We start from the raw sequence: 17,375 nt of genomic DNA, 5'->3' as shown, positions 1-17,375 counted from the left end.
TTATATCAGTTTTAATCGCATGGATGCAAATGGGTAAAGATTTTGCTACTAAAGTGGAAAATCCCCTAGCATATGAGGAGTAGCTGGGGTGGTAAGCCCCCGCAATATGTGCCCTTTTTAGAGAGAGAGAGTCCTGGAGCCCTGCAGATGTATTTCCTGCAACAAAATCAAAAGCGGTTTATATTTTGAGGTAATCAAACACCAATAACCGTTTAAATTTAGAATTAAGGCCTTGAACATTCCAAGAGACCACTCTAAGGTTCACAGCCATAGTAAATAAGACAAGAGCATTCTCCCTCCCTCCCCCCCTAACAATTGGGTAGGGTATCTTCTAGGGCTCCACCACTCCCCCTCCTTGCCCTGTAGGGCAACAACACAGAAGGTAGATGACATATATTTTAAACAAACTTGAGATCAAGAGCATACAAAGAACATAATGACAATTATTCCAGATTCTTCCCCCCCTCCCCCCTTGTCTCCCTCCCCCCACCCCGCACCCGACCCCAACTTGCCAGGCACTTCATTCCCCAAACCTCAGCCCAAAAAAAGTGGGTATAACGGATGTGAGACTTAAAAAAGTCACACAGGCTCCAATACTGTGAAGAGTAAGTTCAATCGTGAAGAAAAAAAACAACCAAAAGAGAAAAGAAAAAAAGTCCAGAGAGGAGAAGAAAACTTCTTGCGTTGCTCCCTTCGTCCTGTTCCACTCCACGAAAAAGAAAGAAAAATAAATAAAACCTGCCGGAAGGAGACGCGCCTGCAGATTCCTTCAATGTTATAAGTAAGATTGAGCAATTAAAACAGAAAGAATGATCATAATCCATCCATAAAACAGCATAATGTAGCTCCCTGGACTGCCAGGTGAGTAAGGCCACACCTCATGTCACTTAATCAGTTCATCCTGGGATTAGGGAAATAGATCAAGGAGAAAAAAAGGGCGGTAAACAAACGGCTCAGCAATATCCAGATTTCCTCCTTTTACATCCTTCATCCCCCAGGACCCCTGTCATAGGTATATAAGGAGCTAAGGGAGTCTTGGGGAGATCCCTCCTCTCGCACATCCCCTAGCATCCAGCCATTCAGAAGCCTCCATGGGGGTGGTAAAGAAGTGTGCCTTGCCATTATCCACAATGCGCAATTTTGCTGGATACAGCATACTGTAGATCAAGTTTAATTCTCTAAGCCGTTTCTTTATCTGGTAGAAGGAAGCCCTCTGCTTTTGCATGGTGGCTGAAAAAATCAGGATAAATAGATATCCGGTAATTATTAAACTTCAGCTCAGGCCCTGTCCTGGGCCCTTTCAGGATATTCTCTCTGTCTCTGAAGTGCAAAATCTTTGCTATCATGGGTCTGGGGATTGCTCCCTTCGGTGGGGCTTTAACTGGGACTCGGTGTGCCCTCTCTATAGCAAACATAGCAGTGAAAGTACCAGGGGCCATATTCTCTTTCAGCCAGTCCTCCAAGAACTCCTCAGGATGGTTACCCTCCACTCCTTCAGGGAACCCCACCAGCCTTATATTATTCCTTCTCATGCGGTCCTCCATGTCGGCCATTTTGAGAGTGTGTTCAGAGAGGGTTTTTTTAATCACTTGGGTGTCTGTGACCATAGGTCTGACAGTGTCCTCCAAAGCAGCAATGCGGTGATCAGTAGCCTGTGCCTGTTCTCTAAGCTTCTGCATATCATGCTTCATAAAGGAGAATTCTACCTTCAATTCCCCAAAATGATCTAGCAGCTTGTTTTGGAACCCCTGTAGGGCAGCCATAATTTGCTTGAGGGATGGCTCCTCATCCTCTTCTAGGTCCCTGTCAGCTCCATGCATGTGCTCATCTCCCCTGTCCAGTGATCTTCCCCTGCGTCTAGTGGGATCTCTCTGCCCTCTGGGACTCACCCGACCCGGGGTAGCAGGCAACGGTTCAGCTGTATCCTCATGCCTCTGGCGGCCATTCCTCCTCCTCCGCTCTCTCCGGCGCTGCAGCGCCATCTTGAGAACCCCATGCATAGCGGGCCAGCCTCTCTCCCGGCGTTTTTGGCCAGGGTGGCCCGTATTTCACCATCACCGGAGTCTCTCCTGAGGATCCTCCACTCATGCCCCAGCAGTCCAGGCCAAAATTCAGACTTTTAGCTCACAGGATTAGGTCAGGATCTGAAATCTGCAGAGAGAGCTCCTTCCCAGCCGTCTTCACATGCTGCACGCCGGCTCCGCCCCCACTCCTGTGCAATTCACTCTGGAGCCGCTCCGGAGGTGTGTGAACCGGCTCCATTGAGAGCCGGTCACAATCTCCTGACATCAAATTGGATGCGGAGAAAACCCACATCCAGTTCGCAATAGTGTGAACCCAGCCTTACAATAGGAGCACGGGTATTGTTTACCCAAATTAACCCAAAGAGGCATATTATTACCATCTTTAATGTAAAAAAAAAAAACAACAAACAAAAAAAAAAAAAAAAAAAACACACAAACGACAAGCGCCCCATTTGCTCACCAAAATACGAATGGCACACATGCCATACAGAGTAGCAAAGTTTGACTTTTTAAGATAGAATTTTATAGAATTTTTTTCAGTATAAACAAAGTCTGTAGTATATAGAACATTGCATGTGTACAGTATCTCACAAAAGTAAGCACACCCCTCACTTTTTTGTAAATATTTTATTATATCTTTTCATGTGACAACACTGAAGAAATGACACTTTTCTACAATGTAAAGTAGTGAGTGTACAGCGTGTATAACAGTGTAAATTTGCTGTCCCCTCAAAATAACTCAACACACAGCCATTAATGTCTAAACCACTGGCAACAAAAGTGAGTAAAAATAGTGTCAGAGACATGGTGAGCTTTTTCTAAAATATGTTGTATAACTAAGATGGAAGAGGGAGGGAAGTGGGCTTTTAACAACAATAATAAACCCCTAAGACATGGCAGTGGGGTTGATTTACTAAAACTTGAGAGTGCCAAAATCTGGTGCAGCTCTGCATAGAAACCAATCAGCTTCCAGTTTTTTTTTTTTTTGTCGTCAAAGCTTAATTGAACAAACTGAAGTTAGAAGCTGATTGGCTACCATGCACACCTGTGCCATATTTTGCATTCTCCAGTCTAAGGATATCAACCACAGTATGTCCGTAGTAAAAGTAACCTATATCAAAACAGTGCTGAAAATGTCGCTGAGACTAGAGAGCATTAGAGATTTAACCAAGTTGTTGTAATTATGGTAGTGTTTTTCAAGAAGGCAGAGTGTTTTCTTCAATTCCATGTATTTGAGTGAAGGTCTTAGAACATTCTACCCATTTTGACAAGAATGTAAAGGATTCAGAGTTATGCACTGTACACACGATCGGACATTGATCGACATTCCGACAACAAAATCCATGGATTTTTTCCGATGGATGTTGGCTCATACTTGTCTTGCATACACACAGTCGCACAAAGTTGTCGGAAAATCCGATCATTCTGAACGCGGTGACGTAAAACACGTACGTCGGGACTATAAATGGGGTAGTAGCCAATAGCTTTTGTCTCTTAATTTATTCTGAGCATGCGTGGCACTTTGTGCGTCGGATTTGTATACACACGATCGGAATTTAACCGATCGGATTTTGTTTTCGGAAAATTTTATATCCTGCTCTCAAAATTTGTGTCGGAAATTCCGACGGAAAAAGTCAGATGGAAGTTCCGACAACACGTGTGTACAGGGCATAAGAGTTTAGTTCAGCATCAAGTTTTTCATTAGGTAAACATATTGTGTACTTACTTTTTCATCAGTAATATAGTTGAGGCTGAAAGGGAGTCCCATTTCTTGGAAATATAGCATCTAGCCTCTAGAAGGCTGATGTGTGTCCATCGAAGAGGTAGATCTTGGGTCAAAGAAGGCCACATATCCAAAAAGGAGAAGAAGGGGGTCATAAGGTAGGAAAACACGAGTGACAGAGGGTATATGCACTCTCACTAGATTCCAAATGCTGGTTATTGATAGACAGGTTTAAAGACAATGAGCCAGATATGGTTTAAGATTTAACATTTTGGACATATGGATGTTGTGGAGTTTTATCATGTGTCTTTGTAAAGTTCGACTTTACAAAGACATTAAATTATAAAGTCACATGAATCCGTGTGTGAAATTGTGTAAGCGCACTTGGCCAAAACCTGCTTTTTCGTTCTGTTCATAGTGTTCTGTTCATGCCCACAGTAAACATCACACAAACACATAGAAAATACTGTAAGACAATGATTTGGTTGTTCAGCTTGGTTCACAAAAAAGTCGGTACCGTGACAAACGCAGGTACTGTTTAGTAAATTAGGCCCAACCTCTTGTTTTTCTGTTCACAAGGATGACAAACATGGCTGTTATTTACATTTTATTAACCCCGACCCTAGCTAATCAGAATGACAGTCAGGAAACTTAAATATTCAAGAACTAAAAATAAGGCACATATTTCTACTTATTCAGCTGAAGCTTTTATATTAAGTTATAGAGAGGAGGGGAAACATTTCCAAGTGCATGTTGGAAAGATTTCCCTTCAATTTCTGCCCAAGTGACTGGTGCTACCAGGACAGAAAGTGAGGGAAAATTTTCCAAATGGGGACACATAAAAAACAATAAGAGTGGACTAGAGTGTAATAAGGTTAGAGTCTCTGTGATTTTAATTTTACCTTTTGTAAGTTGGAGAGATTTGCCTTCACTTCCTGCCTTGCTGACAGGTGGCACAAGGACAGGAAGTGAGAAGTAATCTCCCCAGTGGGGAAAAAAAATTAGCAACAAAAATGTGACTGAAGTTCTACTTTAAGTTCCTGCAATATAGTCTTTACTGTTAACACAAACACTGGGCATGATCTGAGTGTTGAACGAGAAATGCGAAATTTAAAAATAACCAGATTTCAAACATGACATGTCTGTCAGCTGCAAACTGAAAACGTGCTTACCATAGGAACAATAATGCAGCTAAAATATATTGCATCTAAAATATAAAGGTGTTCTGTAGAGTAAAGTGCACTATAAAGCAAATGATATAATAGAAACTCCAATAAATATATTACACTACCATTTTCTACATTCCTTCATCCTCAAAAGCTACCATTTGCTCAGTATTTCGATGTATCTTGCATTCTAGACCATGCCTACCTTCTTTTAATGAATTCAGCTCTCCTCTCTCAGCTTCCTGTGTCAGCATGTTGTCAGTGACAGCTCAGGTGTGCTGTACATTACAAACCATCTCTCAGCATACTAATATGAATGCAGGGATGGCCTTCAGTTACTTGGAACCTCGTGCAAAATGTGATCATGGCCCCACCACCCACACACAAATACGTCAGCATATACATCCTTCTACAACAACATGAAGAAAGTGACAAAAATACATGAGTTTTAGAAAAATTGAGACATATTTGTCTAATACCATGTTGTGGTCCATTCACTAAGATAGATGAAATACTTTAACCACATTCTTATGTTACGTCGTGATAATTTTGACTAACAAGCATTTCACTTGCATAAAAGCATAGACATAAAAACTCAAGAGATAATTTTTGCTCCTTCTTGCTTGATAAGGCACTGAAACTATAGGATGGAAAAGAGAGGCCACAGTTTTCAGTATACAGTATATATAAATCCAATCGATAAGGCAAAAACAAACCATAGCGATGCAAGCAGCAGAAAACCATGTCAGTCACAGCAGAGCTGTAAGCACCCAGCTAGCATAGAGTAGCATTAAGGCCTGCTCTAACTGGCAGTCCAAGTCAACACTGTCTCAACACGGCTCACTGAGGATATCAAACAGATACCATGGGTGGTTGGCAAGGTTAAAATCCTATAATAAAGATGTGACAATGGATGAGAGGTTTTTTTTTTAAATAGGAAAGGGAAGGATCTTGCCATGTGGGAGCTAGGGTCCAAGAGACCATTCAGGGCAAAGTGCTAAATCAACTGCTGAAAGACTCCTCACCCATCCTTTCATAATACTCTCTAATTTACATCTGCTGTTTTGTCCAGTGTATCATTCTCCATCTTTAAACCCTGATGCAGGATGCTGTTTGAGGCCCCTGAAATGAGTTGGCTCAATCCTTTATCCTAATTCATGGAATAAGTATCACCTGGACAGTTGAAGGGTTTGTTAACCCATATAACTCAAACACTGCCAGACTCTCTATTAGAGCCTGGCAGAGCACACTGCATTAGTCTTTTAGAAAAATGAGCGCTGCAATTACCTATTTAAAAGCTGTCTTCAGGCCGGTCACATGACTCGCGGCCGCTGTACAGCTCTGATGGATGGATACTGCAGGAGGGGCTGTGATCTCCCTCGGACATCAGCCGGGGAGATCATAAGGCCGCTCAGCCTCTTGTGCAGTAGCCCTGGAAACCGGCCGAGAGTCACGTGACTGGCCTGAAGACAACGCTAAAACTGTATTTACAGTCTAAAAGACTAATGCAGTGTGCTCTGCCAGGATATGAAAGAGTTGCTGACAGTGAGCATAAAACATTTTTAATTTTACTAATAGTGGCGAGGGGGGCGGGGGGGGGGGGGCGGAGACCCACAGACAGGAGCTAACATGCAGGAAGGAGAGGGTGAAGGGGAGAGAGGAGAACAGAGAGGACAGCAGCGTATGATGGAGGGGTGCACTCAGACCACAGTGGTCAGGGCAGAGCAGCCCTGATTTTCGTGGTCAGCGCAGAGAGGGCATAAGAAAGTGCCAGGTTTAGGGAGGTTTTTTTTTTTTTATAGTTTAGAGGGGGCAGATTACACAGCACAAGCACTGTGCTGTTTAATCTGCTTTAAGGGACCAGGCAATCTACTTTTTTTGGGTTAACAAACGCTTTAAAGTGTGACTAAACCCACAACAGTAAAATCAGTCTGTATATGCAGTAAAGAATGCTTGTTATACTCACTGTGGAACCTAAGGGGATAATCCTCTGTATGGTATAAAACAATCGTTCAATCCTGTCTTCTCTGATCCTCTCCTTCTTCCACGGTTCCCAATCCATTTCCTGTAAATACAGAGCCCTGGGGGGCAATCTGCACATGCTCGGTTTGGCGTGTATTGCTAGAGAGTTTTTTGGGGGTTTTTTTGTGTGATTGGCATAGGGCCAATTAGCACTGCCCAAACAGAAGGTTAGGGGTCATGCAGCCCCATGGGACAGTCTGAGAAGAATGAAAACTCCTCCTATAAGCTTTAACCAGTGCTCAGCCAGACACTGATAGAAACCACAAGACTGCTATATACTGCTGATGAGAAAAGGTATTTAGTGATTTATATTTACTAAAATAATTGCATTTCCATGTTCTGTGTACTCTGGGAGACCAGATATAGTAATTGCAGGGTCCTGGGTTTAGTAACACTAAAGAATATCTCATTAAATAATTTAATCACTTGACACATTTTTCCAATTATCTCATCTGATACTAAAAATGTCAGTTCACGATCACCTTATAAGTTATTTACCTCACAAACCAAAAACACGAGGTAAATAACTTGGCTTTAAAGTCAACTCACTAAAGGAAATAAATAAATCAATGCATGAGGTAAAAGGGTAGTGGCCAAGGCATGAAGTATTTAAGTAATGTAAAAATATAATAGCCAATTTGGAGTAGTCTCTGCCTTTTTCGATCAGTTTCTCAACAGTAATGCATAGAAACCTAAATATAGAAAAACACAGAATCATTGGGGCTCATTTACTTAAAGTATAACTAAAGGCAAAACTTTTTTTTAGTTTTGGATAGAGTGGAGATAGATTAGACCCCATCAGGTTTCTATTGCTGTCTGTGTCCCCGTTAACGAGATTAACCCTCTCTATTTGTCCTGCTTACTGTTATTTATTATTATTATTATTATTATTATTATTATACTGGATTTATATTGCACCAACAGTTTACGCAGTGCTTTACAACTTGAGGGTAAACAGTACAAATACAATACACTTTAATACAGTAGGAATCAGGGCCCTGCTCTTTAGAGCTTACAATCTAAGAGGGAAGGCCAAGAGATACAAGAGGTAATAATTGTGGGGGATGTGCTGATGGAGCAAATAAATGTACAGTTGTTAGGTGGGGGCCAGATAGGCTTCTCTGAAGAGATGAGTTTCCAGGGATCGTCTGAAAGTGGACAAAGTAGGAGAAAGTCAGGCAGATTGGGGTAGAGCATTCCAGAGGATGGGAGAGGCTCTGGAGAAGTCCTGGAGGCGAGCATGGGAGGAGGTGACAAGGGAGTTAGAGAGCAGGAGGTCTTGGGAGGAGCGAAGAGAAAGATTAGGTTGGTATTTTAAGACTAGGTTAGTGATGTAGCTGGGGGCAGAGTTGCGGATGGCTTTGTAAGTTATTGTTAGTAACTTGACTTTAATTTGATGGTTGAGTGGCAGCCAATGAAGGGATTGGCAGAGGGGTATAGCAGACGCTGAGCAGTTTGTAAGGTGGATGAGCCTGGCAGCAGCGTTCATGATGGACTGAAGTGGGGATAGCCTATTTAGAGGTAAGCCAATGAGGAGGGAATTGCAGTAGTCGAGGCGAGAGATGACCAGGGAGTGGATTAGAAGCTTTGTGGTGACATTGGTTAGGAAGGGGCGTATCTTGGAGATGTTGTGGAGGTTGAGGCGGCAAATTTTGGATATCGATTGGATGTGGGGCCGAAAAGTTTGATCGGAGTGCAGGATTACAACTAGGACCTTGGCATGGGGGACAAGATAGTTGAGCCATTGATATTGTTAGAGAAATCAGGGGAGGTGGCACATGGGGGAGTTAATATAATGAGCTCGGTTTTGGATAGGTTGAGTTTGAGGAAGTGATGTGACATCCAGGCTGATATGTCTGTCAGTAAGTTGGTGATATGTGAGGAGACAAATGGAGAGAGCTGGGGGGTGGAGAGATAGATTTGGTTGTCATCAGCATAGAAATGATATTGAAAGTCATGGGAGGCAATTTACTGAGCCAGGGAGGTGGTGTAGATTGAAAAAAGGAGTCTAAGAACAGAACATTGGAGAAAAGAAGAGGAGAGGAGGAAGTAAAGTTGTAAGTTACACTGAAGGAGCGGTGGGATAGGTAGGATGAAAACCAGTGAAGAGTACAGTCACGGAGACCAAAGAAGTGGAGTTTTTTGAGGAGGAGGGGGTGGTTCACTGTGTCAAAGGCAGCAGAGAGGTCCAGGAGAAGTAGTACAGAATAGTTTCCATTGGTTTTAGCTATTAGTAGGTCATTTGTGAGTTTAATGAGAGCAGTTTCTATGGAGTGTTGTGGGCGAAATCCGGACTGAAAGGGAACAAGAAGTTTGGTAATGGTCAGATGATTGCTCAGTCGGTTGTAGACCAGTCTTTCAAGAAGTTTGGAGGAGAAGGCGAGTAAGGAGATGGATGTAGGTTGTTAAAATTGGTGGTGTCCAGTGAGGGCTTTTTAAGTATGGGGGTGACTAGTGCATGTTTTAGAGAGTTTGGGGAGATGCCACAAGAGGGCGAGAAGTTGAAAATGTGAGTTAGATAGTGTAGAATCGAGTCAGAGGGTGAGCGTAGCATTTGCGAAAGGAGCAGAATCCAGGGGGGCAGGTGGTTAGATGGGTGTTAGATAAAAGTTTAGCAACTTCATTAATACTAGCAGGGTTAAATGAGGGAAGTAATGATTGTATCTGTGGACATGGGGTGTTGGGTGGGGGAGCTTTCTGCGCATTGGTGATCTCCTCACAAATTGTATCAATCCTATTTTTGAAGTGATTGGCGATCTCCTGAGCAGTGAGTGAATTAGAGGGTGGAGGCAGTGGAGGACAGTGTAGAGTGTTAAGGGTCCAAAAGAGTTGATGGGGACTGGATGAGAAGATGTTAATGAGTGTGATAAAATGGGTCTGTTTGGCAGTATGGAGGCAGGAATATTATTTTAGGAGGGCAGATTAATATTGGTTGAAGTCTTCCTGGAACTTATGCCACAGACGCTCAAGAGCGTGTCTACATTTTCTGAGACTTCTGGTGCCGTCAGGGTTGTAGCGGACGGGGTCTGATTCTGTGTGTAGTGAGGGGGCAAGCCTGTGGAAGACAGTGAGCTGTTGTAGATAAAAGTGGCTAGGTTGGGGCAGGACAGGGGTGAGATTTTGTCATAGAGGTGATCAGTACCAGAGTGGAGAAGAGAAGGGTTAAGGTGGCGAAGGTTTCTACAGGTAACTGTTAGGTGGTTGGAGGGAGAGGAGGTGGAAGACGGGGAGAGAGCAAAACTAATGAGGTGGTGATCAGAGAGTGGGAGAGGATTATGGGAGAGGTTGCACGGAGTGCACAGATAGGAGAAGACAAGGTCGAGGGTGTTGCCATTAGAGTGAGAAGGAGCCTGTATCAATTGCTTCAGGTCAAGAGATGACGTTAGACTGAGAAGTTTAGAAGTAATAGTAGTGTTAGCGTTAATAGGGATGTTGACGTCGCCGAGAATGATTGTGGGGATTTCAGAAGAGGGAAAGTAGCCAGGCAGAGAAGTCATCAAGGAAGACTGATACCGGTCCAGGGGGCCGGCAGATGACAGCAATTCTTAGAGAAAAAGGAGAGAATAAATGAATGCAATGTGCCTCAAAAGAGGAGAGTCTCAGAGAGGGAGGTGGGTGAAGTACCTAATAGGTGCTGCATGGGGCTAGAAGGATTCCCACTCCACCTCCCTTCCATCCACTTAGTTTGGGGGAGTGAGTCCAGAGAAGGCCACCGTAGGAGAGGGAAGCAGGAGAAGTAGTGTCGGATTCATGAAGCCAGATTTCGGTAATGGCAAGTAGGTTAAAGGAATTTGTGATAAATAGGTCATGGAGGATGGTGAGTTTGTTACAGACAGAGCATGCATTCCAGAGGGTACAGGAGAAGGGGAGGCTGGTTTTGGGCAGAAGAAGAATAGAAACTAAGTTCTGTGAGTTGCAGCTGCTGCCAGAGGGTTTTGAGAGATGGGAGCGCCAGGCAAAGGCAGATGATGGAGTTTGGGGATATGTCACCAGAGGTTAAGAGAAGCAGGAGGGTGAGGGAGGTAATGTAAGAGTGTGATTTATTTGAAGGGGCATGCCTCAGAGCACTGGGGGGTTTATCAGTATATGGATGTAGAATGAGCAAGAGTTGGTAGGAGCAGTAATAGGGAGAGGACAGAAGGCAGTGTGATATGTATAAGCAGTGGGGTGGAGAAGAGGGATGAAGGTAAGAGAGTTTGAGGAGAGAGGACACAACTGTCAGAAGGAGTGGTATAGAGTGCATGTTACAGAGTGGAAGGAGAGCTGAATAGAGAGACAGGGTCACCTGCAGCCTGTCAGGTGCTTTCCAGTGAAGTTTTTTATGTACAGTATGTTCGCTTCGTGCAGAGCTTGAAGTGCATATCACTTGTATAAAGAATCACTTAAGAAGTCTTAAGGATAGAAGCCCCTGCAATGTGTTGACCCCTTAAGAGTGCTCACATTTATACTGTTATAAGGGTGAGGGTAGAAGTTTGTAAATTAATCATGAGTGAATATAAGGATGCTTAACAATCAAAGCAAACCTTTCACTTCTAAAGTCAGACTAGCAAGGGTTATAAAGATAAGATCAGCACATAAAACTTAGTAAGACACTACAGAGCAACAAAAACATCATAATAATGCACACCGGGCAACAGATGGAGAAGGCCACATACCAAAAAGCACAGATACATAGAGAGAGTAAACAGATCCCAGTTTCATTTAGACCCCTTTCACACTGGTGCGGTTTTCAGGCGCTTTAGCGCTGGAAATAGCCTCTGCTAAGCGCCTGAAAGCCGCCTCGCATTCATTCCAGTGTGACTTTTCACACTGGGGTGGTGCGCTTGCGGGACGGGAAAAAAGCCCTGCAAGCGGCATCTTTGGGGTGGGTTGACAGCACTGTATACAGCGATCCCAAAACGCCCCTGACCATTGAAATGAATGGGCCTCGCTTTCAAAAAGGCCTTAAAAGTGCTTTGAAAGCACTGCAAAACTGGAGTTTTAAACCCCTTTTTTGGGGTTAAAATCACCTCGCTAGTGGCTGAAAAGAGACGCAAAAGCTTTAGCGCTAACGTTGCCATGGCTCCAATGTAAAAGGGGTCTTAAAGGTGAAAGATGTACACTTAAACGTCCATGGGTGGGGTGGACTTACCACTCCGTCCACACCACCCACTCTAGAGGGGTTTTGGTCCTCATTGCAAAGACCACAGACTTCGAGCTCCTGGACTCAGAGATAGTCCCAGAGGGCAGATATGTATTCTTAAAGGCCAAGATGCATGGAGATTTGATACTTTTGATGGCATTCTATATACCGCCACCGTTCAACTCTGCCACACTGTCAGCCAGGTTTAGCTTTATGGCATTACACCCCTCTATCCCAGTGGTATAGCTGGGCGATTTTACTAATGTCCTAGATCCACACTATGATAGACTATGTAGGTCCGAGACCACCCCGACATCTCCCCACCAGACGAGATTTGCTAGATTGCTGAGAGACTTCAGTCTAGTGGACTCTTGGAGATCCAAGAATCCCACAGAGAGAGCCTACTCTTGCTTCTCCTCATCCCACCACTCCATGTCCCGAATAGACCTCATCCTTCTGTCCCAGTCCCTACTACCACGGCTAGCAGACGTGGGATTTTCCCCTACGTCACTCTCAGATCACTGTCCCTACTGGGCCATGCTATCCTTGCCACATAACAGGCCTCCAGCTACATGGAGGTTAAACCCCTTCTGGCTGACGCTGCTCCGAGAGGGAGATGACATAACAACTGACTGGGAACAATACCTAACCACTAATGAGGGCACTGCATCACAACAGATAGTTTGGGATGCATTTAAAACCCATGCACTTACTATGCGTATCAATAAGATTAAGTGCACCTCAGAAACAGCCATGACTGAAGCCACGGAGGGTTTGCTCTCGGCGGAGAGTGCATTCATGGAAGACCCCACTAGTGATAGTGCCACTAATCTCAAACTGCGTTCTAGGACAGTGGACTTATGCATTATGAAAAGTCTAGGTGTAAATTATTCTTTTGCAGACAATAATCATTCGAACACAGGGAAGGGGCTGGAAAACTTTTGGCCTATCTGGTGCGTTGCGAGGAGAGACCGCCCGTGGTGATGTCACTTCGCTCTCCTGGAGATGCACTGATAACAGAGCCTAGCCAAGTCACAAAGCAATAAAAACATTTTTTTACCTCACTATATACCACATTGGCCCCAGATGATACATCCATGATGGAGTCATTCTTCTCGGAGCTACATATCCCTCAGTTGACTGAGGAGCAGGTTGAGGAACTAGAGGCACCACTCACGGTGGATGAGATCTCTGGGGCCATAGCGGAATTCCCCAGGTCTAAGGCTCTGGGCTCGCATGGCCTACCAGTGGAATTCTACTCCACTGAACTACTTGCTCCTAGACTACTGTCGCTTTACAACTACATCTTTACAGACTCGGAACTACCAGCATCTATGAGGGAAGCAACGATAGTACTGTTTCCCAAACAAGGTAAGGACCCACATCTCCTAGAATCCTACCGCCCCATCTTCTTACTTCAGGTAGATGTCAAGATACTTGTAAAAGTGCTTGCCATCCGCCTCAATAAAGTCATCTTATCACTGATACATGGGGACCAGGCGAGATTTATGCCAGGCAGAAATACCTCCTTCAACCTTAGGCGCCTGTTTATCAACCTTCAGACCCCCCAAAAAGGATACCAGTTTTATTGTCATATACTAATAGCATGTATTGTTGAGGGATGTCGCTGTGTAGTATCTAAATACGAAGCTGTAAAGTCTGTCAGAAGTATGTCACAAACACTTTATTCATGTATGCTTTCTTTTTTGTTCAATAAAATCTTGTTTAAGAAAAAAAAAAAAAAAAAAAAAAGGTGAAAGATGTGGTTGAGCTGACACATACACAGAAACAGCAAGCAGATCCCAGTTTAATTTAAAGGTGGAAGATGTGGTTGAGCTGACACATATCTGTGGAGGGACAGAGAATAAATCATTGAAAGTGAAAGAAATTCCAAAATTTTGGGTTATCCCCAGAAAAGTAAGTAACGTTCCAATGGGGAGACTGGTTCTGGTGACCTGGGGGTCCCCAAGAGATTCCTTTAATGTGTAGGCATCTTCTGTTACTTCCTGTTTTGGATATGTGACAAAAGTGAAGGGTAATCTCACCTGTGACAATGTTGTTCTTTTTATTGGTGGAAGAACTATATTTATATATGTGATGATTTTTTATACTAATTTCATTCAATATTTGACATTTATAAAGATATTTTGTATTTACGTAATTTAACTTAGTTGTTTTTGATACGCCATGTGTTTCCTTTGAAAGCAGCTTCCCTTTGACTGGTATTCCAGTCTCCTTTTTTCTTTTGTATTAATACATATGCTGCTGGAACCACATATTTCTACAGTTTAAACCATTTTACCTCTTTATTAGCACTAAAAACTGACAGGGGTTCAAATCCTTCTCTACTGTATCCATTCCACTGAAGATCATGCCAGGAGATAAAATACCACATGCTTTATTATAGTAGCGTTTTTTTGTGAATTGCAAAAAAATGTTTTTTAAAAAGTTCACATTTTAAGAGAAAAATAACTCTTTGTGAATTGAGCCCACTGTCACAGGGGAGCAGGACACATGCTCCCCCGTACCCAGAAGCATTCATCGATTGCAACAGTGGAAGGTGCAGCAAGAGAACTCAGGCAGGGTAAGAATATGCGGGTCTAGGGAAGAGGGATCTTTCCAGAAACACTGTCACTCTGCCTTGTATCAGCAAGGTGTTAGTGCCTCTTTGATATCTGTAGATCACATCTTGGTCTACATGATACTGGAATTTAGAGGTAACAAGGATTTGGAGGATAGGGAGAGAATGTTATTTCTATTTTCTGATATATAGAGCAATTTTGTCTGTACAAACCCATAAGGGCTTCTGTACATTATAATCTGTCTGCATCTGAATTGCATTCTTTTTTTGTACACATCAATGTGAATGCAAAAGCACCTCAAAATCTATTTGAATCAGCTCAGACCAACTCATAAACAGCCTGAAACAACTCAAAAGCTAATCATATGGAACAAGTCAAAAGCAGGTCAATGCAACTCAGGCACAAATCACATATGCATTAGTTTGATCCTGAAGACCATACACAGAAGCCATCAAGGTATGTACTTACATGTCTTGGATAATTTAAAAAATAAGCTATGTTCTTATGATTCCTTCAACTCAGATCACCATGCTTATACCCACTGTTTTCATACTCTGTAGGTTTGGACGCCGGATAGTCATCTTATGTTGTCTTCTGCAGACAGCTTTAATGGGAACCGGGGCTGCCTTTGCTCCTTCCTTCTCACTTTACTGTTTTTTTCGATTCATGGCTGGCATGGGGATCTGTGGTTTCATCATCAATGACCTTGGACTAAGTAAGTCTATGGAGGGAAATGGGATATTGTACCTACTATATATGGCATGGCACATTGCAATAAACATAGGAATTTGTTAAGCACTATACTATATATGGCATCTGAATTTATAAGAAGAAGTGAGGACCATAGTTATAAAGAAAGACTGATTGCTAAAAATACTTTTTTTTACTGCTGCTGCAGCCTTAGGAAGGTTATACATAACCTAATATCGGCCCAATTCAATGAATAGGTGAGGGTCTGACTAGGTTAGGCTTACCTTACACAAGAAGTGTTTTTCAACTGTTGTGGGGGGGGGGGGGGGGGTTGATGGAGTGGTCAACACGTCCTCCATGTTCCCCTGTTCCCCTCCTCATTGGGCTCCAAGTGTGGGTTACATGAGAGGCTTACCCTCGAGTGGGCTCTTCTGGGCTATGCTAGGCACTTTGGTTAGGGGCACCACATTACACATAGGGCACCTTTACTGGAATAGACTACTGACTTGAATAAACTCTCTCAATGCAATAAACACCACTTTGTTTGCTTGTGCTATTAGGAGGGACACGCAGAGCCCTTGCTCTCTCCACCTGTCCAGCGTATCACCACTACTTCTCTCCCAGTAACGGTATGGAATCCCACCATACACCTAGTGCTGACTCCATGCGTACACTTCATTTAACTCTTTCTCTTCGGTACCTGTGTACAAGTTGAGGGCTCCAGCGGGGCAGATCAGCTCCTGTTGCTATGGGAGACGGAATGCTGCAGAAGAAGTACCAACAACATCTTTCCCACTGCATCTCACCTGTCACATGCTGTTATCTTCATACCCCAATGAGTTTTGTGACCCGAGCTGTAACTACTGTATGTGTGCCGATTACTCTCCTAAAAGCGGGAATTCTGATCACAATATGGCACTGGCGATCTAGACTACGGCAATGATGACAAGCAACACATCCTCCTAGCTCTGAGCTTCAGGCCCCGGGGGGGGGGGGGGGGTTTAATGCGGACCCCCTATTCCTTTTATATCACATCAAACTAGTGGGTTGGACCCAGCAAAACCAGAGAAAGAAATCCTGAGAAGACAATTAACCATACCCTTCCCAACCGGCGCAGCATTAACCTCTACCTGCCTACACATCTGTCATAAGCATTTTTTATACCAGTTTGTTGGGAGCACAAACCTATCATTTTCATTTACAAACAGGGAAAAGGCCAACTTTGTGTAAACAAATACTCCATGTTCACTGAATTGGGCAAAAGAGTTCAAAGTGGATCACCAACCAACCATAATGATTGGAATTTCCTATAACATTCTGTCTCATGGCCAGTGGTCACGAAGACAAATAGAAATACAAATCTCCCTTTCTGGGACACAGACAGCAATAAAAAACAAAAGAGGAGCTGGATTCAGATTTTTTAAGTGTTACTGAAATGGTCACTGGGCACACTGGCTCTGGTTCGGCAGCACGCCGCAAAACGAGGGCACCCCTTAGATACAGAGAAAGAACTCAGACTTGGGAGTCCACATACATAAAGTCAAATGAAAGCACTAAAACAAATGTCCAAGAGTCCAACATTTTTAAAAATTGATTCATGGCAGACATAGGTGTGCGCAGCCTACTGCATTAGGGTGTGCACCTCAAAGCTCCAACACATATGAGTTTGACATATTTACCGGCCTCTTCCCCGCTCTCCATCCTGAAACAATGGGAGGAAGGGGGAGCAAGGGAGCACATGGGAGACCCGGGCAACAGAAGGAAGAGGATCAGGGAAATGAGGGGTGGCATATATTAGTACCAATCCCCTATATTTTCCTCCTGTGGCAGCTGAATGTTGACAAAAGGGAGAGGAGAAGCCTACTTTCAGCTGCTGCAGGAGGAAAATACAGATTGGTTCCACTAAATTCCACCCACGCCACCTCTCCTGTCAAGGTTCTGAGGATCGGCAAGGAAGGGTTGTGGTTTACCTGTCACCTGCCCACCATTGACAGGTTGCCAACCCCAGCATTAGGGTGTGCCCAGGCACACCTGGCACACCCCTTG

At 43.6% G+C, this 17,375-nt stretch overlaps 1 protein-coding gene across 1 annotated transcript in view; it reads left to right on the top strand.

Moving 5' to 3' along the window:
- LOC141112243 (solute carrier family 22 member 6-like) overlaps positions 1-17,375 on the top strand; it is a 154,901-nt gene that overhangs the window by 27,215 nt on the left and 110,311 nt on the right. The window contains exon 3 of the mRNA XM_073604871.1: positions 15,200-15,354. Within this exon, the coding sequence (XP_073460972.1) occupies positions 15,200-15,354 (155 nt within the window). The remainder of the gene's footprint in view (positions 1-15,199; positions 15,355-17,375) is intronic.

This window comes from Aquarana catesbeiana, linkage group LG11 (genome assembly GCF_042186555.1).
Source record: "Aquarana catesbeiana isolate 2022-GZ linkage group LG11, ASM4218655v1, whole genome shotgun sequence".
NCBI lineage: Eukaryota > Metazoa > Chordata > Amphibia > Anura > Ranidae > Aquarana > Aquarana catesbeiana.
The sequence above is the reverse complement of the archived record's forward strand: the minus strand, read 5'-3'. Positions and strand labels throughout refer to the sequence as shown.